This window comes from Camelus dromedarius, chromosome 1, assembly GCF_036321535.1.
Source record: "Camelus dromedarius isolate mCamDro1 chromosome 1, mCamDro1.pat, whole genome shotgun sequence".
Taxonomy (NCBI): Eukaryota; Metazoa; Chordata; class Mammalia; order Artiodactyla; family Camelidae; genus Camelus; species Camelus dromedarius.
The window spans coordinates 82,955,750-82,979,922 of record NC_087436.1 but is presented as its reverse complement, the minus strand read 5'-3'; the positions used below and the strand labels follow the sequence as shown (position 1 = coordinate 82,979,922).

General features: G+C 38.7%; 2 protein-coding genes across 10 annotated transcripts in view; one reads left to right on the top strand and one right to left on the bottom strand.

Moving 5' to 3' along the window:
* Positions 1-1,287, top strand: part of ABCG2 (ATP binding cassette subfamily G member 2 (JR blood group)) — a 114,851-nt gene extending 113,564 nt beyond the window's left edge. For all 8 annotated transcript variants that reach the window (XM_010983101.3, XM_064486258.1, XM_031433730.2 and 5 more), the window contains one exon: positions 1,071-1,287. In XM_010983101.3, the coding sequence (XP_010981403.1) occupies positions 1,071-1,218 (148 nt within the window). In that variant the 3' untranslated portion in view covers positions 1,219-1,287. The remainder of the gene's footprint in view (positions 1-1,070) is intronic.
* A 10,138-nt stretch (positions 1,288-11,425) lies between these two features.
* The window catches only part of PKD2 (polycystin 2, transient receptor potential cation channel), a 50,413-nt gene continuing 37,665 nt past the window's right edge, over positions 11,426-24,173 (bottom strand). The window contains exons 10-15 of one of the 2 annotated variants that reach the window (XM_064486237.1): positions 21,423-21,521; positions 18,722-18,843; positions 18,363-18,480; positions 16,915-17,075; positions 14,068-14,215; positions 11,426-13,690 (exon numbers count right to left, since the gene is read on the bottom strand). In XM_064486237.1, coding sequence (XP_064342307.1) covers positions 13,454-13,690; positions 14,068-14,215; positions 16,915-17,075; positions 18,363-18,480; positions 18,722-18,843; positions 21,423-21,521 — 885 coding nt within the window. In that variant the 3' untranslated portion in view covers positions 11,426-13,453. Of the gene's footprint in view, positions 13,691-14,067; positions 14,216-16,914; positions 17,079-18,362; positions 18,481-18,721; positions 18,844-21,422; positions 21,522-24,173 lie in introns of both variants that reach the window. The other variant, XM_010983103.3, reaches the window with a different exon arrangement.

Sequence of the window (24,173 nt, the reverse complement as noted above, 5' to 3'; positions counted from 1 at the left end):
TAATATCCATAAAACAAAAATGTAGATTATAATAAAATTAGAGGTGTTGTTTTAAAATCAACATTTTTCTTTTTGGTGATTGTTGTTCATGGTGCGATTTTTAATACATTAATTAATGAGAGAAAAGAAAATGCTACTATCCTAAATCTCATGAATATTCAAGTAGAATATTCTTAATATAACAGGACAAATGGCTATTTTGAAGTATTGCCAGAAAAACCTCTGTGAAGAGAAGCTTCCTTTATCCCACCCACTGCCTTTCTTTTGATCTGGGTACAACCTTTTTTTTTGGAACTGCTAAATTCCAAGAGTCACACAAAAATGATACCAGGCAATAAAATGTGGTTTTATTTTTAGTACCAGCTGCTTTTCTGGCCTGTGGCGAGGCTGCTCCGTCTTGCCCTTCTCCTGCTCCCGCGAACACTTAACTGGCAACTGGGCCTCCTGGTGACGTCCTGTGGCCCAGTGTCTGCGATGCTCATGCCAGGCTTGGTGGGAGAGCTGACAGGGCAGCTCTGGCAGGAAGCCCTTACTCACCTTTTCGCCTCGTTTCCGAATTCTCAGCCTGAGTGCTTTTGTGTGGCTGATGTGTGTAATGAGCTCTACAAAGAGTGCCGATCATCTTTATCAGGGCCTTGGATGTCATTTGCTAAAGCTGCAGTTTTCCCTGTCATTTTGAGTGAAAATTACTCAATACATGTTTCTGCTCTTTGACATGAGCAGCACCGCAGACTTGAAAACAAGTGAATTTGGAGAGGCTGGTAGCTTGGTTCAAAGTGTGAGTCTGTGAACTTGGCCAAGTTCCGGAAACCTTAGTCTCCTCATCTTTTAAATGTGTATAATGTCCACCCCATAGGGTTATTTTCAGGATTAACTCAACTGTTATATGCAGGTTGCTTCATGGTGTCTAGCAGAATTGTAAGTATCAATGACTGTTTCCTATTATAAATAAAGGGATATTTATTTAAGACTTGGTAACCTATATGCTTCTTTAAGGAACAGTGACTATATTAAGTAAAATTTGACAGATGCTAAGAATGAAGTCATATTCTTTTCCTATTGAATTTCAGATGTACTGGCGAAGAATTTTTGGCAAACCAGGGCATCGATCTCTCACCTTGGGGCCTGTGGAAGAATCACGTAGCCTTGGCTTGCATGATTGTTATCTTCCTTACAATTGCCTACCTAAAATTGTTACTTCTAAAAAAATTTTCTTAAATTCCTCTTTGATTTACACAATTTACCCCACATTAAAAAGGGAGCACCTTGACTTCAGTATTCAGTGAAGTTTTGTTGGTTGTCTTCTTTTCACTTGCCATCATGCTATTGTTCAACAAGAATTAGTTTTAACAGAAACATTTATAGAAATCACAATGAACTAAATTCTACACGAAAGAACCCAGGTCATAAACTAGTGCTATTATGTAGTGTTAGTTCATCCAGTCAGAGAGTAACCATGGGGAAGAAATCTAGTTTAACTTATTGCCCTGAAAAAGAATTGAGTTCTAGAAACTTGTGACAAGTTATTCATGTCTCTGGCATTGGTTTCCTCACCTTTAAAAAGAATAGGTAGGTTAGTTGTCTTCCGGCTTCAATATTATATGAATCAATGATCTGCCATTATTTAATAAATACTAATAAATGTATTGATGTTTTTGTGGAAGCATGAAATCCAAACCATGTTGGGAAAACCCAGTGTTATTTATGGAGTTAAAAAGCCATTATGCTAGAAAAAGCTTTGATAAGCCTTTTAAGGTTATTCGACCTCACTGCGGTTTCCCTCTGGGGGAATGAGAGTATCACAGGGGCCTCAGCTGGGCTGTGGACTACAGGTCTAGAGGGCCGGGACTGGTGATCTGGGTGTGCATCATAATCTCCTGAGGAATTTTGCTCAGATACAGGCGTCTGGGCCCCATGAGCCTCTCAGCATCAGGATCTCCAGGGCTACCTGCATGAAGAACTGTCCACGGCAGGATTTGATAATTTCCGAGATCCTTCCCAGCTCTGCACATCTCACACGTATTATATAGTTATTGTTATAACTGGCCCTTTACAGGTTTTTTCTTCCCTCCATATGCATCTCATTTATTTACACAGCTTCTCTTCATTCTAACCTTTACCAGTAATAGGGAAGTGTATTTAAACTTCTTTTTTACTGAAGGGTAATGTAGGGAAAAAGTACAGTCCAGTGAATTATAAAAGGGACACACCTGTGCAGCCACCAATCCAGGTCAAAAAAAATAGGACATTATGAGTGCTGCCCTCCCGAATGCCCGCCCAGCACGCCACCCCCAGCTCCTCTTCCAGTCACTTCTTCCTCCCTTCTCTCTGGGTTATGTTTGCAATGACTCTTGTATACTCCCCTCTGTTGCTATTGTCAGAACATCCCTACAGCTCAGTTTTGTGTTCCTATGTGTGTAGGTACATCCTGAATGAAGCTCCCCACCCCCTTTAATAAACTATGCATTTTGGAATAATTTTAGATGTATAGAAAAGTTGCAAAAATCATGTGGAAAGTATAGCCTTTGCCCAGCTTCCTTCAATGTTAGTATTTTATGTACCACGGTACATGTCAAAACTAAGAAATTAACGTGGCTACATTACTGTTAAACTGTACACTTTATTTAGGTTTCACTTTTCCACTAATGCTCTTTTATTGTTCTAGAATATGGTTTAGGAGATCCCATTTCATTTATTCCTTTTTTGAAAGTAAATACTTTTCAGTATTATAGGAATTGAGTGAACTGAGGAACCAGAATGTAGACCCGCTGTGACTGGTCATCTTGGAATGTCATTTAGGGTCAGTGGGTGCCCTGCCTTGTTGCAACATCAATCCAAGGACATAGTGTTCTGTTTTCATCTTTGGACTTTAAGGAACTTCTTCCTTTGTTTGATGATATTTGACTAATGCTTCATCTTGTAACAAATTATCACACCCTCTTTCTACCTGATTACTTCGTGACCATCAGGGTTCATGAGTTTTTCCTGTTCTTGGTACAGTTCCTTCTTTTTACATAACCCTGGCTTACTCATAGTTCTCTGTATGTACTCTTCCTTACACACAAAGAAATATATTACACAGTTCTCTGTGTATATGCAGAGAGGAATATATATTTATCCTTTATACACAAAATATACTTAAGAAACAATAAAGCCTTAACACTTACTTTTAAAATGAATAAGAATATAAGAATTTAAATATATCTTATCACACTTATCCTCCCTTTGTATTTCAATTGTTTTTATACATAATTCTTTTTAAAATTATCATGGTAAGAAATAAGTAACATAAAATTTACCGTCTTAACCATTTTTAAGTTTAGGAACACTTTAAAAAGTGTAAGTAAACTTGTAAGTCCTATAAAGTAGAAAGGAGAATTTTAGTTTATAGAAATTTACTTCAAAATAGATCTGTATTCTTTTGAATTTTGCTGTCATCTTCTTGGATGTCAGAAGAACTAATTAATGATGGAGAAGATAAATAAATTACTTTGGTTTAAGATAAAAGAAGCCAAGCTGTTGGGCCCATGAATAGCCTCCTTTCTTTTCCTTCCTTCCTTCCTTCCTCCCTCCATCCCTCAGCCTCATCCACCTCGCCACGGAGCCCTTCATAGCGACAGTCTTCTCGCACTCTTCTTTGAAAGCCCCACAAGAGCAACTGAAGGAGTATAAATAGTAGCTAACATTCACCTGTTCCTGACGATTAAAGACTAATTCAAACGATGTCTGCTACATCCATAGGAATTTGTCAAGCTAACCTGAATAGTTGCAATAGCTCATCTTCACCAAGACAGTGCAGGAGACAATCAGTGTCCCCACCTCACTCTCAAAGCTTTCTGTTTATCCTCAGTGGAATGAAGATCCCCCCAAAAAGAAAACCTGGAACCCCACCAAACAAAGCTACCGTCTTGGTATACCTCCTGGCCTTCTGTCTCTTTATACACACATTAAAAAAAAAAAGTGGTCGACTCACATGTTGACTTGTAATGTTTTTGTCCCCTCTAAGCAGTATGAACATAAAATACTTACATTCGAAATCAGACTCACTTTCTAGACTGTGAACTTCCACATTTTTTGATGTTACCTAGGGTGGGGTTTCCCAAGCTTGCCTGATAGGAATCAAGATCATCTGGGATGCTTATGTAAGAGAGGAAAAGAGGAAGGAAACCTATTGTTTTTTGTCCCCTGTTGACTTAGAATCTCTGAGGAATAGACCTGGAAATTCCAGGTGATCCTTTGGCAAATACTGATTGAGGGTTGGAATAAACAGTTAAGACCATTTAACGTACATTCGTTATGATTCGACCTTGATCCAGCCACTGTTTAACAGTTGTGTTCAAAGCCATCTATTTTGGTTTCTTTTGCTTTTTCTTTTTTTTCCTTCTCTCTCCCTCTTTTTTTTTTCACATGAAGGTACTGTGAATTGAACCAAGCACCTTGTGCATGCTCAGCATCTATTTTGTATCCACATAAGTACCAGAATCATTTTATTTATTTATTTATTACCAATTTTTTATTTATTTATTTTATATAAACATTTTTTTATTGAGTTATAGTCATTTTACAATGTTGTGTCAAATTCCAGTGTAGAGCACAATTTTTCAGTTATACATGAATATACATACATTAATTGTCACATTCTCTTTCGCTGTGAGCCACCACAAGATCCTGTATATATGTCCCTGTGCTGCACAGTACAATCTTGTTTATCTGTTCTACATTTTGAAATCCCAGTCCCTTCCCACCCCCTATCCCCCTGGCAACCACAAGTTTGTATTCTATGTGTATGAGTCTGTTTCTGTTTTGTATTTTTGTTTTTTGTTTTTAGATTCCACATATGAGCGATCTCATATGGTATTTTTCTTTCTCTTTCTGGCTTACTTCACTTAGAATGACATTCTCCAGGAACATCCATGTTGCTGCAAGTGGCATTATGTTGTCAGTTTTTATGGCTGAATAGTATTCCATATACCACATCTTCCTTATCTAGTCATCTGTTGATGGACATTTAGGCTGTTTCCATGTCTTGGCTATTGTAAATAGTGCTGCTATGAACATTGGGGTGCAGGTGTCATTTTGAAGTAGGGTCCCTTCTGGATATATACCCAGGAGTGGAATTCCTGGGTCATATGGTAAGTCTATTCCTAGTCTTTTGAGGAATCTCCATACTGTTTTCCACAGTGGCTGCACCAAACTGCATTCCCACCAGCAGTGTAGGAGGGTTCTCCTTTCTCCACAGCCTCTCCAGCATTTGTCATTTGTGGACTTTTGAATGATGGCCATTCTGACTGGTGTGAGGTGATACCTCATTGTAGTTTTGATTTGCATTTCTCTGATTATTAGTGATATTGAGCATTTTTTCATGTGCCTATTGATCATTTGTATTTCTTCCTTGGAGAACTGCTTGTTTAGGTCTTCTGTCCATTTTTGGATTGGGTTGTTTGTTTTTTTCTTATTAAATCGTGTGAGCTGCTTATATTCTGGAGATCAAACCTTTGTCAGTTTCATTTGCAAAAATTTTCTCCCATTCCGTAGGTTGTCGTTTTGTTTTACTTATGGTTTCCTTTGCTGTGCAGAAGCTTGTAATTTTCATTAGGTCCCATTTGTTTATTCTTGCTTTTATTTCTATTGCTTGGGTAGACTGTTCTAGGAGAACATTTTTGAGATGTATTGTTAGATGTTTTGCCTATATTTTCTTCTAGGAGGTTTATTGTATCTTGTCTTATGTTTAAGTCTTTGATACATTTTGAGTTTATTTTTATGTATGGTGTAAGGGAGTGTTCTAGCTTCATTGATTTACATGCTGCTGTCTAGTTTTCCCAACACCGTTTGCTGAAGAGACTGTCTTTATTCCATTGTATATTCTTGCCTCCTTTGTCGAAGATTAGTTGACCAAAAGTTTGTGGGTTCATTTCTGGGCTCTCTATTCTGTTCCATTGGTCTATATGTCTGTTTTTGTACCAATACCATGCTGTCTTGATTACTGTAGCTCTATAGTATTGTCTGAAGTCTGGGGGAGTTATTCCTCCAGCCTCTTTCTTTTTCTTCAGTAATGCTTTGGCAATTCCAGGTCTTTCGTGGTTCCATATAAATTTTATTATGATTTGTTCTAGTTCTGTGAAATATGTCCTAGGTAATTTGATAGGGATTGCATTAAATCTGTAGATTGCCTTGGGCAGTATGACCATTTTAACAATATTGATTCTTCCAATCCAGAAGCATGGGATATCTTTCCATTTTTTAAAGTCTTCTTTAATTTTCTTCATCAGTGTTTTATTGTTTTCCATGTATAAGTCTTTCACCTCCTTGGTTAGATTTACTCCTAGGTATTTTATTACTTTGGGTGCTATTTTAAAGGGGATTGTTTCTTTACTTTCTTTTTCTGTTGATTCATCGTTAGTGTAAAGAAATGCAACTGATTTTTGAACGTTAATCTTGTAACCTGCTACCTTGCTGAATTCTTCGATCAGCTCTAGTAGTTTTTGTGTGGACTCTTTAGGGTTTTCTGTATATAGTATCATGTCATCTGCATATACTGACACTTTTACCTCTTCTTTTCCAATCTGGATCCCTTTATTTCTCTCTCTTGCCTGACTGCTGTGGCTAGGACTTCCAAGACTATGTTGAATAGGAGTGGTGATAGTGGGCAGCCTTGTCTTGTCCCAGATTTTCATGGGAAGCTTTTGAGTTTTTCACCGTTGAGTACTATGCTGGCTGTAGGTTTGTCATATATAGCTTTTATTATGTTGAGATATGTTGCCTCTATACCCACTTTGGTGAGTTTTTTATCATAAATGGGTATTGAATTTTATCAAAAGCTTTTTCTGCATCTATTGAGATGATCATGTGGTTTTTGTCCCTTCTCTTGTTGATGTGGTGTATTACATTGATTGATTTGCGTATGTTGAACCATCCTTGTGTCCCTGGGATGAACCCCACTTGATCACGATGTATAATCTTTTTTATGTGCTGTTGGATTCTATTTGCTAGCGTTTTGATAAGGATTTTTGCATCTATGTTCATCAGTGATATTGGTCTGTAATTCTCTTTTTTGGTGGTGTCTTTGCCTGGTTTTGGTATCAGGGTGATGGTAGCTTCATAGAATGAGTTTGGGAGTACTGCCTCTTTTTCAATCTTCTGGAATAGTTTGAGGAGGACTGGTATGAGTTCTTCTTTGTATGTTTGGTAGAATTCTCCGGTGAAGCCATCCGGTCCTGGACTTTTATTTGTGGGGAGGTTTTTTTTTGCTAATTCGATTTCATTTCTAGTGATAGGTTTGTTCAAGTGGTCAGTTTCTTCTTGATTCAGTCTTGGTGGACTGTATGTGTCCAGAAACTTGTCCATCTCCTCTAGGTTATCCAGTTTGGTTCCATACAGTTATTCATAATACAGAATCATTATATTTAGAACTAAGTGAGCTCGTTAACATCGCGCACCAGATCTTCAAACCTTTTTAAACTTGCAGAATCATTCTTTCACCTGGCAACCCCACAGAACAGCATGTATGGGTCTCCGATCATGACAGTTGAACGTGGTGCTGCTCTGACCCAAGTGAGGATGTGGCCTCTCAGTTTGGCCTTTTTTCTTTGCCAAGCAGTAAACCTGACGCATCGTCTCAATTATTAAGTACTTGGCAGTCTTCTGCCTTGGAAAATCTCAAGCTATTCTGTCTCATTTTGCAGGTGAGGAAACTTGAGATTCAGAGACTGTGACCAGCCAAAGGCCACACACATTGTTTCCTTGCTGAGAGCTGGAACATGCTATTGTAGAACGAGTACCCAGTCTGGGTTGGGTGGGGTTCATTTCTGAAACATGTGCAGAAAGCCAGGTTAGGGACAGTGGCTTCAACAGAAGCTAGAGAGTTGTACCTAAAAGGGTTTTAGGAACCTGGAGGTGAATACGGGGCCTTTGTATCCCTACAGTTAGTTACTCAGGCAAATATTTCCCCTCTTCCTCCTTTGTCATCCTTCGTTTACCAGGTCCACGGACTTGATTAACTTAGCTTAGTTTGTATCTTTCTTGTCCATAAAACAGGGATCCTCCTGGCCTCTACCTTGGTGGAGATAATGAAGACTCAGTAAGGTAATGCATGTAGAGTGGCTGAAAGTACCTGGCTCATAGGATGCACTCACTACGTTTTAGCGCTTCCTGTTACATCCCTCAGGCATCTCAGTGGTTATTAGCATCATGCCAGCGCCAGTTCATGCGTGACATCCTCAGCAGGGACTGGAGTGCCATCCTCCAGAATGTGTTTTATACATTAAACCAGGGACGGGTAAACTATGGTTTGCAGGCCAGATTCAGCCCACTGCCTGTTCCTTTTATAAATAAAACTTTATTGGAACATAGCTAGGCTCATTCAAGTTTGTACTGTCTGTGGCTGCTTCTGCATTATGTTGGCAAAATCAGGGCGAAAGAGACCGTTATGGCCCATAAAGCCTAAAATATTCACTCTCTGGCCCTTTATGGAAAGTTTGCAGACCCCTGCATTAAACCAAGAGTGCCTGTTCCCGAGTTAGAATACACAGGTCCACGTGCCAAGTAAGGGTGGCCTCAATGTCATTCCCATTAACCCATTTGCTGAATTGTGCTTCCTGCCTCTGCAGCTTTAGGTCCTGCTGAATGAGAGTTCCTGGATCCTCAAGAGTGGGGGTACATTTTCACCTGGGAATACAGCAAACGGTCCACTGAACATGAACCTGTGTCTGCCACTAGTCACTTCCAGTTCCGCACGTGGTGGAACAGCAGGCAAGAAAAGCAGTTATTACATTGTCATCTCTGTTAGGAGAGGCAAGATTTGACAGCTGCATAAGGGGCAGGGAATTCACGGAGGTAGCTTGGTGTTTCCGTGCTTAGTGGTCAAAAAATGGGAAGCCTGATAAAGGACCAGGGAACCAAGGGCTTTGTGCCCTCAGCACTGTAGGTGTGGATCATTGTGCCAGGCAAGCAACCTGGTACAGCTGAAGTTCTGGCCAAGAACGAGAACTCTAGAAAGGGTGATAGAAGAGAGAGGTGAGAGGCATTATGGGGATGTGAGCAGCAGCAGCGACGGGGACTAGCTAGTTCCACTGCCCTCCTGTATCTGGAGATTACAGCTGGCCTCCCTCAAAGTCAAGAGTGCACACAACGTGGGCATGAGTGGATCAGAGTGGTGCAGGGTGTGGAAAAGTAGATGCTGCTGGGCTCTGAGTCCTGGCTTCTCTGCACCTCTGTTCCACTGGCTGTGGTGGACAGTTCCGCAGGTGCTCAGATCATCTTGACAGCATCCATCTCAAGCCTGCACCACAAACCTCTTCACTTTTCTGCTGTAGGGCCTTCTCCAGAGCTGAAGGAATCGGCTCAGCCTGAGTGTAAGTGTAGCCTGAAAGTGCAGGGGGTGTTAACACCCCAAGGGCGCCCCTCACCTAGTAGGGATCCAGGCTGGCGGGGGGGAATGCCCCCAGGCTTATGTTCTTCAGGCTGGGAATCGTGGAGGCATTCCGTAGTGTTCTCGGGGGTGGAGCTGAGCTGCTGCTGCCAGGAGGCACCTGCGCTAACACCTGTCCCCTGGAATGTCCTCCTTCCCTGGCTCACTCTTTCCTATGCCCGTTTCCTAGTATCACCTCCCAAGTAAACCAGCTGAACTCAAGCCCTTGGCTTTTCTTTTAGAGGAACACAAGCTAAAACATATTCCCATTAAGGCCAGAAACAAGACAAGCGTGTCTACTATTACTGCTGGTCTCTTAACACAGTGCTGTTCTTATTTACAAATAATCTGGTTTTCCACATAGAAAACCCAAAGAATCAATGCAGAAACTGTTAGAGCTAGAAAAGGAGTTCAACAAGTGTGATATATGTAAGATTCACTTATAAAAATTAGTAATTTTCCCTTATCTCAGCCATAATGAACTAGAAGATATAATGGGAGATACTATTCATAGTAACAATAAAACCATATTAAAGAACGACAAAATCTTTAGGAAATTTAATGAAACGCTTAAGGACATTAAGGCAGCTCTGAACAAATGAAACAGTTATGTTTCTGGTGTTGTAGAGATGTCAGTTCTGCCCAGACCAATCAGTAAATTCAATGCAATTCCAATTAAATTTCAGCAGGACTTTTCCCCCTCCTCTGCCCCTCAACCCTCACACCCAGGAACCCATCAAACTTGTTCTAACATTTATATGGAGAAATAATGGTTCACAAAAATAGCCTAGTCGATTTTGGGAAAAAAAAAAAAAAGCCAAAGAGGAGAACTTATACGAAGACCTTAGCACACAGGAAGACATACTACAAAGTCATAATAAAAACTGTTGTGTAGGAACACTCATGGATCAGTGTAAGAGGCCAAAAAGTTCAAAAATAGACACAAATATACATGAACCTGAACTATACCAGTGACACTAATAACTAGTAAGGAAAAAATGACTTATTTAATAGACAGTGTTGACAAAACCAGCTTAATTATACGGAGAAAAATATCTATGGACCTTATGTAAAGTTACTCTTGGGATGTATTAAATGTGAAAGTAAAACTGTAAGTTTAATAAACAAAAGTTTGTGACCTTACAAAGGTCTCTTTTAAACATCCAAACACAATAAAGCCAAAAAAATTGATGGCCATTACTATATGAAGACTAAGGAAACATTGACAAAATTATCAGTTGGATGAGAGACATTAATAGAGTCCAAAATGGATAAGGGATTAATACTTAAGCCATACAAAGAACTTCTGCAAATCAACAAAAAAGACCTTGAGCTAGTGGAAAAATAGGCAATACGTTTCCCCCATTAGATCACAGTGTAATACTTTAAAGATTTGAATAGGCAATTTACAAAAAGGGAAACTCAGATGTTGAACAACTATATGAGATGATGTTCAACCTTATTAGGAATCAGAGAAATGCAAAATAAAATGAGACCTCACTTCAAAACTATCCCATTAGAAAGATTGGGAAGCTAGAATGTACCAATGCTGATGAGTGTCGGGGTAAAACCAGTACTTTCCTGCATGTAGTGGAATTATAGACTGGTGAATTATAGACTGGTGCTGTTACTCAGGAGGGCAACCTGACAGTTCTGGGTAAAATTAAATATATACCTGGGACTCAGCACTCCAGCTCTTGTTATATACCCACTGAGGAACTCATGAAAAGCCAACAAGGGAATTATGTAAAAGATTTTGAAATAGCAGAAATATTAGCGCCAACTATTTACTACAGGAATGTATGAGTGCAATGTGGTGGCTGTACTCTTGGAAATAATATGGAATCATCAGAGTAACTTACTAGAGGTACATACCACAAAAGAAGTCATGTGTCGATCGTTGTTTTTGAACATGAAGAGAAGATGCCTTTTTCAAAGTCTCAGCCTTTACTACTAGTCTCATGATACAAGACAAATGACCCACCTGCTTCTACTTAAGAAATAGACAACTCTTACATCTGTTATTATATCAAGTCTTTATTAAGAAGTAAAGTGCTCAGTATTACACATTAATGAAGTTCTCGATTGTTGAGAGACTTGCATATGTGATGATACTCTTTACGAGTATAGAGGGGGAGATGACAGGGGAGGGGTGAGGAGGGAATGCTCCATGACTACGGAGGAAAAGAAATATGTAACATACAGGTAAAAAGAAAGAATTTGGCAAAATTTTACAGGTGAAATGAAAAACAGTATAAGTATCATCAAAAGACTTTCTAGTGACCATAATTGATATATGGCACTTGGTCAATACACATGGATACCACATAATGGCTGCACTTCAAATTGAAGTTTGTTTACATGTAACAACACGGTACACAGACATAAATATGTATACTCAATATCCCTGGAATGCAAACGTCAGTACCGAGTAGTAAAGAACTCTATGTAGCATATTCAAAAGAAAGTAAAGATGGAGATGAAGCCAGGGGCAGTAATGGTTACAGAAACCCATGCATATCACTTCTGCAGAAGCCAGCTTGGAAGGGTTTGTTTGCTCACGTTTTCACTGAAGATTTGACTGATGTTCTAATCAATTACACGAACAACTGTGAGAGTTTAAACTATAGGATTAGAAACAGGCCTCTCTTCTCTTGTTCTCCAAGTGGAAGTTATTCACCCGCACTGCTTTCTCTCTTGCTTGTCCCATTAGCTCTCAAAAGGTCAGGTTACTCAACAGTTTTGAGAAATAAGATTTTTATTTTTTTGTTGAGAAATAAAATTATGTTCCCCATAAATTTGGTAAACCCCTCTCCTAACCAAAAAAAAAACCAAAAAAAAAAAGAAAACAAAACAAAACCAAAACTGATGCAAACTCAAACTTTGGTTGATACCTTCTGATAATGGTTGAACTTTCAATACCCAAAACTCCTTTTCATTAAATGGAGCTCCATTTAGGTCATAATTTCTAGTTTTGAAATGCAGGCTCAAGAGTTTGAATTCTGTATTCTTAAAACAGTCTAAAACTCAAATTTTAGTTTTATAATATTTTATATGAATTTCAAAACTTCCTTAAAATTTTACTTAAAATGAACATATTTGCTGAGTTAAAACTTTCAGTGCATACTAAAATGTTAGTAAGTTGGTCTTCCTAGATTAGTTACAACATTAAATTTAGTTGCAAATAAGTTGAGCCACATGGGAAAAAGAATATATGGGTAAATCTTTATACTAAACTAATTATTAGAAAAAATCAAATTTAGTGATTTGGCGCCTTCCAATTCTCCTATGTTCTGGTCAGAGATGCCACTTTAACCCATAATTGATCTTTGGTGGTTTCATAGAGCTTATGTCAAATGAGAGTGAAAATTGTGTAAAAATTAAGTGAAATGGTTAGACTCACAGGCATCAGATATGATAAAATAACAAAAAAGCATACTGTTTGTTCAACATTTATCGTAACCATTCATACAAATTCTAGCATAATGACTACATACCCATTCTATGGTTTGGGGTTCTTTTCCAGCTCATCTTTTAGGAAAATGTACCCCAGGAAGGTAGTTGAAATAAAAGGCTCCTTTCTTAAAAGAAAGCTATGTATTAAGCCCACAAGCTCAGCCTGAGTGGAAAGGAGTGCCCCTATTTTCCCTTCTCACACTCGGCAAAAAGAACAATACTGATTTTTATGATTGGAAATAAAACTCAGAAGCCTTTTGACGGTTCTTTGCTAGCTTTAAAAGGCTACTTCATTGTCAGCTGAGGAGACAGTCACCGTAGAAGGGGGCATACCACTCAATATATTTTACAAAGTTTTTTGTTTCCCGTACTCAATATTTACATCTAGATTTCTTAAATGAGAAAAAGAAAAAAAATCTTTGATCCATGGGCAAAGTTTTAGCTAAAATAAATTAAAGTGCAGAAGAATTAACGATTGGTCACAAAGACCAGCATCATACGGTGGTCAGGGCATATAAATAGTGTATTTGTTATGGCAATTCGGGACAGCCACCTTCTCACCTACTAAGGACACACACACTAACACATGTCCTACACGTGCATATTGGAACTCCCGTTTCCACCTCCGCCTTCCATTCCTTCTGTAGACTGGGAGGAAGAAGGGCGGGAGCTTCTGGGACGAGGCTGACCATTGAGTCCCACGGGTGTGCCTAAACCATGACTTATTTGGGAAGCTGCATCATCGGATTCCCAGCGTTCCAACTCTTCCCGCACTAGCCGTTCCATCTGCTCCCTGTGGATTTCACTGTCACGACCCAGTCTTTCATCCTAACAAAGGAAAAAGAAACCAAGATGTTGAGACAGTGATGGATACTCTTGCACTCAAAAATTGCCTTAGGAAATTTGGGGACCCAATAACTTTAATTAGGCAAGGCTGGAGATTTACAGCTCTTAACAGCAACTTCTCAGAATCACTGGAGTAATATATATATATATATATATTTTATTTAATTCTATCAGTCATCCAGTGAAGGCAGGATCATTAGGATGAAGAGTATTAAGAAAGGAACACCTCCGGATTACCATATTATCTGCACTGATCTGCAAGTATGGAGGCAAAAAACCTCTCAGGTTAAGGGTTACAAACTATGACTACCCTGATGTTTTATACAATCGGGGTGTTTCTGCTTCAGACGACCACTGACCTCAGCCACTCCATCCAGCAGCCTTCCCAGCACCTCCCTTCTCTTCAGTTTGGCCCGCTCCATGATCTCCAGCTTCACTATCACAGCATCAATCTTGGACACGATGCTGCCGATGGAGTGCTCCATCCGGTCCACCCGTCTCACGAGGCTGCAGGAAACCAGAGAAGGGGGCAAGGCCACCTTGTGTTGCTGGCTTTTCAGCCCAGTTGGGCTGTCAAATGGAAATACTAAGATTTTTTTTCTGAAACAATATTATAATCTAAAAACACTTTCTTAACAGTCTCAGACTATAGACATAAGCTCTCATACCCTGCTGATGGGAATGCTACCTGGCAAAACATTTTTGCAAGCCAACATTGTATCTTAAAAAGGTATGCCTATCCTTTCATTCAGTGGTTCCATTTCTTGAAAATTCCTGAAGGAAATAAGTATATGTGTAATTTTTGGCTATAAGGATATTCACTAAGGTTCTGACCATTAATAGTGGGTCACTGAAAATGGTTACATCAAAAATTAGTAGAAGATTTTAAAATATATTATTATTCATCTATACAATAAAATTCTAAGATACCAGAAGTTATATTGTGATAGAATGAAATAGAATGATGTTCACATTCTAATGATGAAATACAATGACATTACTGATGAAGTAAATAAAGCAGTTAGAAAAGTTATGTTCACTTATGATCCCATTCTTTTGAATAAAAAAAATGTTATATAAATACTTTAAAAACATTTAATAGGAGACAATGTCTGGAATGGTGGCATAAAGGCTCTGGAGGCCCTCCCCCCATTGAAACAACCATAATTTTTGAATATTATTAATTTTTTTAAATTTCTGGAAGTTTTCTTCAGGGCATACAGCCAATGAAGAATTTTATTTAAGAAAATCCACTAAATTTCAGTAAGAAGAATGAGAGTGTGTGGTATCTGAGCTACCATCTGTTCCCTCTCTCCCACCCGCAGCTCAGGGTGACAGAGCTCCCCGAGGGTTGAATACAGCAGAGAACACAGGGCTCCCTCTCCCACCAGCTCTCAGGGGAGGGTGAGGCTAGCTCCACAGAGGGGCAGGCTGACAGCATTTCTCATCCCTATGCCTCCCCCTCCAAATCCACGTTGCAGAGGCTCTAATCCAGGTAAGAGTGGCTGAGAGATATGACGCTCTCTTCTTCCACTCCATCTCCAATTGTAGGGTGGATTCTCCACGCCAGGAGAGGCACGCTGAGACACTAAAGGCTGCCATCCCAGCCCAGTGCCTTACTCATGAAGCAGGGGCATCCCTGTAAGAGAGATGGGCCACACTAGCGCTGGAGCAGTGGCACAGAGGTTTTGCCCAGGGGGAGAGTCAGGACATAGGACAGAAAGCCTCAAAGCTTCCCCCAGGTGTACTAGCTTTATTTGGAACAAAGTGTGGGGAAATTCAAGCCCAAGACTGCTCTCGAAAACAATGGAGACTAGGGTGATAAGCAGTTAAGAGGAGACTGGTGGCTCATGAGATCAACAAGTTAAACTGTTTGCCAGCTAGTTTACCAGAGAGAACCAGGGACAGCAACAGCCAAGAAGACAACTAAAGACTGGCCTCAGAAACAACCCCCGCAAAGGGGCCTGAATTTCCCTGGGTCAGACTGTGGGGCAATTTAATTCAATCCTAAGGCAGTACTGAAAACAACAGACCAATCAGCTAACAATTAGTGAAACTGAAGAGGTGGAGGCAATACCCACAGAGTCAGAAAGCTTAACAGAGAGATCAGGGGAAGACAATGAGAACCTTGCTGAAACCTCTGTCTTCCCAGGATGACTGTGTGTATGGTTAAGGCTGTGACCTCTGAGAAGTGACATCAGAGGTTTCACGATGTGGGGGAAATAAACTTCACTGAAAAACAAACACACAGATGGACAACAAAAACAAGTTCTGGTGCGAAGGGGAATATATATATATATATATATATGCACACACACACATATAGCTACAATAAATTATTTAACATCTCCAGGGTTTTTTTAAAAAAATTATGAGATACACAAAGAAATAGGAAAATGTCACCCATATACAGGAAAAAAGCAGGCAACAGAAATCACCTTTGAGAGGGCCCAGATAGATTTCATAAAGAGGTCAAAGTAGCTATTATAAGTATATTCAAAGAAACAAGTCAAGTCATGCATAAAGATAAAGGACAGTATGATGACACTGCCTCATCAAATAGAGAATATGAATAAAGAGATATAGATTGTTTAAAAGAACCAGATAGAAATTCTGGAGTTGAAAAGAATAATAAATGTAATGAAAAATTCACTAGAGGGTCTCAAGAGTAGATACGAAGCAGCAAAAGAAAGAATAAGCAAACTTGAAGATGGACAGAAACTATGCAATCTGGAGAAAAGAGAAAAAAGAATGAAGAATAACGAACAGAGCCTAGGAGAAATGCGAGATACCACTGAGGGCCCCAAATTACACATGATGGGAATCTCAGAAGGAAAGCAGAGAAAGGAGCAGGAAAATATTTGAAGACAGGATGATTGACAACTTCCTAAATGTGACAAACATGTTAGGCCATAAAAACATAAAAAAAACACATGTAATGCAGACACAAACACCAAAATGTTAACTGACATTTTTGTTTTGTGGGAATATGAGAAATTAAGGTTTTCTTTTGTTTTTCTTTATCTGCTAATTTTCCTATAATAAACATGTTACTTTCATAAAGAGAAAAAACACCAGTAAAAGTTATATAAAAAAAGAACTGATGATTAGTAATGGAAAAGACTGAATTGAGAGAAGTGGGAGAAACGACTTGGTCTCAGCTGGCCTTCTGTCAACTCAAATTCTGCCAATCCCTTTATACTTACACTTGAAACTCTTCATAAGAAACCCCACTGGAGATGCTTCCCCTCCTTCTGGAGCTGTGCCCACTGTCTTCATCATCATCCTCCTCAGAGTCATCCAGACTTCGGGGAAAACTCCGGCTGCTCATGGGACGTGGTAAGGAGCTGTGATCCAAGTCCAGGTCCTCCTGAGGAACATGGGATCACTGAGTGACGAGCAGGAACACTTAGACCCCAATGACACTTCACTGAGGGCTCAGGCAAATGGGAAACAGGTGAATGCCATTTACCTAGGGTTTCTGTGAGGTCAACACCAGCCTGTGATTCTCACACTTTTCAATTTCATGGATTGGCAAGTTTTCAAAACAGATTTTTAATGACCAGCACTTAGTTTTCTAACTTTTTTTTGGACAAGAAAGAGCATTGAAACCACATCAAAGCAAAGAAAACAGTAAGTGAAGAAATATATTATCATCTTTCCATAAAAGTTAACACATTTTAACAGTTGCAAAGTAGGAAAGATATAATCCCTTATAAGATGTTTAATCAAAATTCTTGTAAGAGTGGAAGAATAAGAATTTTGATTAAACTCATTGTCTTCTTGTCCATATTTCATTATGACTGGTGGGAGTTTTTTTTACCTATTGGCACTGTTTTGTGGAGCAGCATTTAGAAACCACTGTTCTATACTACCTCCTCTTTGGAAACTGACTTACGTGTATAACATTCATTTATATTCTCCGTACCTCAATTACCATGGACTGTTTTTTTAGGTTTAACAATTTTTTTAAGTTAATGTTAAATTTTAAATTATTGGTTAATTTAACAATTTTTTTGTTTAACAATTTTTTTTTAAGTTTAACAATTTTTTTAAGTTAATGTTAAATTTTACATTATTTTTTGGTTTAACAATTTTTTTTAAGTTAATGTTAAATTTTAAATTATTTTTTCTGATTATAAAATTCCATTCCAGTTTACTTTTAATAGTTTCATACTAAGTATTCAAATGGAAGGCAGTTGTTAGTTTTATTTTATTATAAATGTTAATTTTAAGAGCAACTAAATAATTTTATATCTTCTAGGAAATCTTTTTTTCCCCACTGTCACGGACACTGTTAAGTTTGTAACTACCCAGGTTTCTCCTCCAGCAAGTTACCAGAAAGCTTAGGGCTGAATTTGCTGCGCAGTCTTATTAAGAATATGCATTTTTGTGGAATGCAGTTTTTAGTTTCATTCACAGTGCAGCTTTATATTTCATTTTTGTTTTGCTCCATTCTTTACTGTTTTTGTACATTTATGCTAACATATTGCATTTTAATATACTGCTGTGTTTTATATCCTTTTGGAGTAAGCAGGGTACTAATATGTAAATTGAGAGAGAGAGAGAGAAAGACTCAGAAGCCCACTACTTAGCGTGGCATTTGAAACATCGTAGGTGCTGAATCCATCTTGTTCTCCTAAACTAGACCCACCCTCTCTTTTTCCAAGTCGTCTCTCATCTGCTGATGCTCATGCTCAGTCAGTTCTTGGTCTCCATCCTGGTCATATTTTGTGAATATTGCCTCAATTTCTGCATCAGTATGGCCCTTCCTGAAAGTATTGAGAGGTTACAGATGAACTCATTCATGCACATGGTCCAGCCCCAACACAGAGACATCAACGTGCAGGAGGAAAGGAGAAACTGCTGAGTCAGGGCCCATCCTCCTCTTACAGGACATTCCAGACAGACACCCACCTCTGAAAAAGAAGTGTCGCTACCAGTACTTGGCTGATCACCAAAAACTTCTTTACGTACGGAATTTCCCAGGCCTGCAGAAAGTGTGATTCTTACCCTTTGAGATCTTGTCGAAGTTCATCAAAATTTAACTTGCCTCCTCCTTGCCGCAGACTCTCTGAAATGTCATCGACACTATTTTTCTTCAGCTTTAGTTTGACCAAGGCTTTATGGTAGCCCTGTTGGAAAGAAAAGACTTGACTGAGTTTAGCCTCCTTTAGCACTTGCTTTACCTTCCAATGACAGTAGTAACTTCTGTAAACCCAGTGACCAGAACAGTGCCTGACACAGGGGGCCACTCAACAAGAATGAATGAATGACGAACGCATCCCAAATTTTCCATGAATCTCTTGTGGGAGAGTTATACTGGAAGTCAGGGTCTTTCAGTAAATCAAGAACTAGGGGCCTTTTGGTTATAACTGTATTCAAGTTGAGGTGACAGGAATGCAGATCACCACATGTTTCACAGCTGTCTCCTCTGAATATGTAGGAATGTGCAACACTTCTTAAGAAACTGAGAAACCTGAGTCACAGATTTATTATTTTCTATATTACCTCATAGTCAGCAATTTTCTTACATGTGTGAAAAAGTTTCAGTGACGTAGAGATGAAGATTTCTCACTAATACACTGCAGGCAAAGCTCACTACGCACAGCAGTGCAGGGCTGTGCAAATTCGAACTGTGTGGAGTGATGTTAATAATCAATCAGAAAGATTTCGATTGTTCTGTGACCTTTAAAACTGCTTATCAAAACACCGAAAACTCCCTTGGTGTTGGTTATAAATTTATAGGGAAATTTTTAAAAGAGTAAAATGAATGTTCATGTAGTCCACTGAAATTTTAAACAGTAGAAACACTGAAGATTAAGTTTTATTTCTTCATGAAAAAACGTATCCAGAGACGTTTGAACAGTGCTTGTCTTCTTGTGTGACTGACGATGCGGAGTGTGTATCTTTTCTCTGTCGTGCTGAGTTACCATAATCCTTTCTTAATATGGATCAGCTTCAAACACTTTATCCTTTGCCCTTTTAAAGTGGGGAAATATCTCCAAGAGTTCCTTTAGTGTGAAGTTTGTGGCCAGTGCCATCTCCTCTGAGACATCTTGATCCTATTTGTCACAGTCACTTTGCTCATTTATGCTGATCAATCTGCCTCCACTGAGTCCCTCTGATTGCTCTCTAGCTCTCTAATGGTGGCAATGTCAATATTCCCACGGCCAGCTACGTATTTCTTCTATAAATCCATTACGTCTGTTTTGAATCTCACTTCTACCATCATCATCATCATCATTATTATTCGTGGAGGTACTGGGGATTGAACCCAGGACCTTGTGCATGCTAAGCACGCACTCTACCACTGAGCTAGACCCTCCCCCTCATTCTTTGTTTTTTTTTTTTTTTTGGCTACACTTTCTTTTCTTCTTCGCTGGCTGGGCCTCTCTCTCTTTCGATTATGCATACTTGTAAAACGTCACATGGGTTTATCACTGGGAGATAAGGAGGCAACACAACTAGAAGTTTTGTGGGTAAACTGAACAGCAGATGCTTGGTGACCGCACCTTGACTTGGAAAGTGACATTGTTAGTCACTGATTCTGATGCACGTCTGTTATTTATGTAATGATCTGTAGGGCTAGTAGTGAAGTTTGTCCTTTGTGCTGTTACTCACAGTTAATACACTGTAACAACTGAAGTGCACTGTGGTAACTGAAAGTGAAGTTTGTACTTTATGCCATTACCGTCAGTATACTGTCATCATTGAAACCTGAACTCTGTTGAGAGGCTGGTGTTACTTACGGCAATAATTGAAATTTGTGCATATCGGAACCAAAGTGCCAAGTGAGGACTGCTTGTATACACCATGGGGATTTGCTAGAATGGAATCAACTGTTATGCAAAATTCAGGACAACACTAAGGTTAGGTATCATTCAAGAGATTTTGTTTTACAAAGTGGACATTCTCTGTTAGGACGTGACACACGGAGAACACTGTCTTATGGTTTGAACCAAACAGAAAAATATTATGGCCAAGGAGCCACTGTATCTTAGCAGAATCATGTTAGGGAAGAAACTGTTTACTTAGATGTAGTTATCTGTTGTTGCTTAAGTTTTTGCTTTAAAGCAAATAAAGAAGTCACTTCCAGAAGAACAAAGTTGCCCAACCTTCCTGTCCAGCCCTCCCACTTAACAATTAAACACTTCCTGAGAAGGTGCTTCAGTGAAAGTTCTCAGGCCCTTCGGCTGTGGCCTTGCTTCAGGGACTCTTTTCTCTGACTATTTTAAAAACTCCCCTGGAAGGTCAGGGATAACGAGCAAACTACAAAATATTTGTCTCTAAAGCTTCTTTTCTTTTCTTTTTTTAAATTGTAATTGAGATAGAGGAAGTAGAAATGTCTTTATATATAATCTTCCCTTCCCGTTTATTCTGAACTCTGGATCTGGAAGTGAAAGTCAGCTAGAGGAGGTGTCAAAATAAATAAAGGGGATGAAACCAGCAGCTCAGCTCTTAAGAGGCAAAAGAGATTATTGAGAATTTCATGCCCGGGCATTAAGGGATTCCCAGAATTTAAGTTCAGGCTAGCAGTATTAGCCATCCTTAGCTCCAAGGCAGACAACAGTTACATTATTCCTGGAACACAGCAATCGATTCTTTATTTTAAACAGCGTCAATGGACCAATGTTGATTTGCAAATCTGACTGAAACAATGCTCATTTTATGCAGAAAATAAAACAATTCTGAGAATTAGGGTTTGTCATACCTTTCTGATAAGATCTGAGAGTTCCATTTCAGCTTTCTGCTGGGCCAAATCAGATTTAACTTCAGAGTAAGTATCATTGATGATGGCCAAAAACATATTCTGTTTGTAAATCAAAAGAAGGTAGAGATTAAAGAAGAAACCTAAATATGTATTTTGTAAGCACCAATCCAAAATTCAACATGTACCTTTTTTTTTTTAAAACAATCTGAATATTTTAAGAAGTCATCACTTAATAGTTTTGCTACCATATTCTTTGGGAAAGTTAGTTTTTCCACTGTCATGGCAAAGGAAAATGCAATGTATATTCTTCCTCACAAAACCATATATTGTGATATATTTTGCAAAAAAAGAAACAGATGAAATACAACAAAATATTAATGTATTTACTTATGAATGGTGAGATTATTATTTTCTTATCTATGTTCTCTACATTGTTTTCATCTGACATAAATTATTAGGGTCACAGAACTCTAAATAGCTCCTCAGATTTCAATAGTTAACACAGACAAGCGGAATTCTATGCCTATTCCAAATATTGTTACATAATAATAGTTGCGATTTACAGAATACATTCTAAGGGGTTAAAAAGACCTCTGCAAACAGAAACACAATAGGCAGTCAGGAAAAGCTTAGTGGAAAAGGCAAACTTTGGAGTCAAGCAAACTTGAGTTCCTGCCTTGGCAATGCCAAGACTAAATTGTGTAACTCTTCTCTTCATTTTAAAATTTGTTTGTTTTAGCATTTACGAAATGGGAAAAATAATAGTACCTCCCCTACAGATCCGTCGTAAGAATTAATGAGATCGTCTACGTTTAATGCTTAGGACAGGGCCTAATGCATGGCAGGTGCTACATAATTTATAGTTATTATTATTTATTATTCAGTAATGGTTAGTTCATTTTCCTGACTTTTCCCTTCCCCACTGTCATGGTTTGTATTTCCAAGACCAGTTTCCAACAGCTTTTCTTGAAGCACCGCACCCAACTGATCAGGCCTTTCTTTACATGCTCTTCCTTTGTGTTTCCTTTTGAGTACGTGTTTTGTGACCATACAGCTGTGTATTTGGTTATGTCTGTTTTCCCTGTAAGTCCCCGGAATCTTCACGAGGAGAGGGCTGGCTTCTATTTTCCTTACCACTTGCATCCCAAGCACCCAGCACACTGCCTGGAATATAGCGGCTCAGTAAGTATTTACTGAATGATTGATGAATGAACAAATGACAGCTCTATTATTATTATTATTAATTATTATGATTACTTTTAGATTGTTAATCTACAACTTGATTAACTGAGCTTTATTTCCTCACATAAAGGTAAAACTGTTTCAATTGAAACACAGCTTCAGTTATTGATAAATATTTTAACTTTGTGATAATAATTAAACTTATTAAACAATTAACTTTAAGAAGGAAAGTATAAATTGAAGAGGTCAATAAATTTCCTCAGTGGTTTTTCTTATTAGAGACCATTGAAGACTTTGGTGATGTTCCTTATTTAAAGCATATGAGAAATTAATGTTTTCACCAAAGTCCATCCTAATATGAAGATTATCCAGAGATTCCAGAGGGCAGGAGTTTATCCAGCTTCAAAGGGTGACATGAGATTACAGCCAAAAACATTTTTCTTCAGTTATCCAAGCCTAATCTCATTCTCTTGTTTAGTTCAGTGCCCTCTGACTTGAGTTTCTAGCTCAAAGACTACAAAATATTTTTATTATGGGAGGCAAATAAGACTCGGACAATAACATATTTGAATCACTTGAGAAACAGATATTTTGCTTCTTGTAGGTTTAAATAATACATTTCTGAACACTAAATATATCCCTGTTTCATTTCTTCCATTATCTCTTGTTCCATGTTAGGCCCATATTTTTAAACCAGACTATGAAGATATATATAAGCCCTGCTCAGGCAACTGTTTAACTTCCACAGAATTTCTTCATACTTTTCTATTACATAGATTGTTTAATACTGTACAAAATTTTAAAACTGTTACAACGCCTTACTCTGGCACTCTCTTTTGCTGGCCATTTGATGTCTGTAAACTTTTGAGCACCATTTTAGGAGGTGCATTTTATTTTACTTTTATTGAAGCACTATTGACTTACAGTGAGCTGTATTATTTTAATGAGCTACTAAATCTCTATGAAATAAGGAAACATACTGTTTAAGATTCTGTAGCAGAAATGAGAATAGAATACAAAATACAGGTCAGTTCCTGGCTTAATGCTTGATTCCACGGTCAGAGAGTTGTAGTTGAAGGAACCTCTCCCACCTTTTTTCCAGTGCAGGCATCTCATGTTTTATTTGTTTCCAAAGACTGCTAGCTAATGCCTGCAAATGTCTTAGCCGAGGTGGATTAAAGTGTGTGTCCTCTGAAAGGATTTCAGAAAATAGGAAGTGGCTGAGAACAGCTCTTGAAGGCGTGGGGAGAGGACGGTTCCCTTAGCTGTGGGGTGGACTCCATAATGGGTGTCCTTCCCTGCTGATGACCAAGCTTTGGCTTCCTGGCTCAGCTGAACCACCACTGTGACTTCTTAAGGGGGCAATAAATGAACACCTGGCAGTTATCTCAGAATGGTCACCAACCCTGCACTTGGCTTGCCATTTATGGAAAAAAAAAGAAAGATTTATATTGACAGCAGCCTCCCCTCTCTCTGGAGGATGCAGGGAGAACAATGCCTTTTTGCGCAGTGGAGCAGGAAAATATTTCAGTATACAAACACGAAAAGCTTTCACGTTCTAGTGATTGA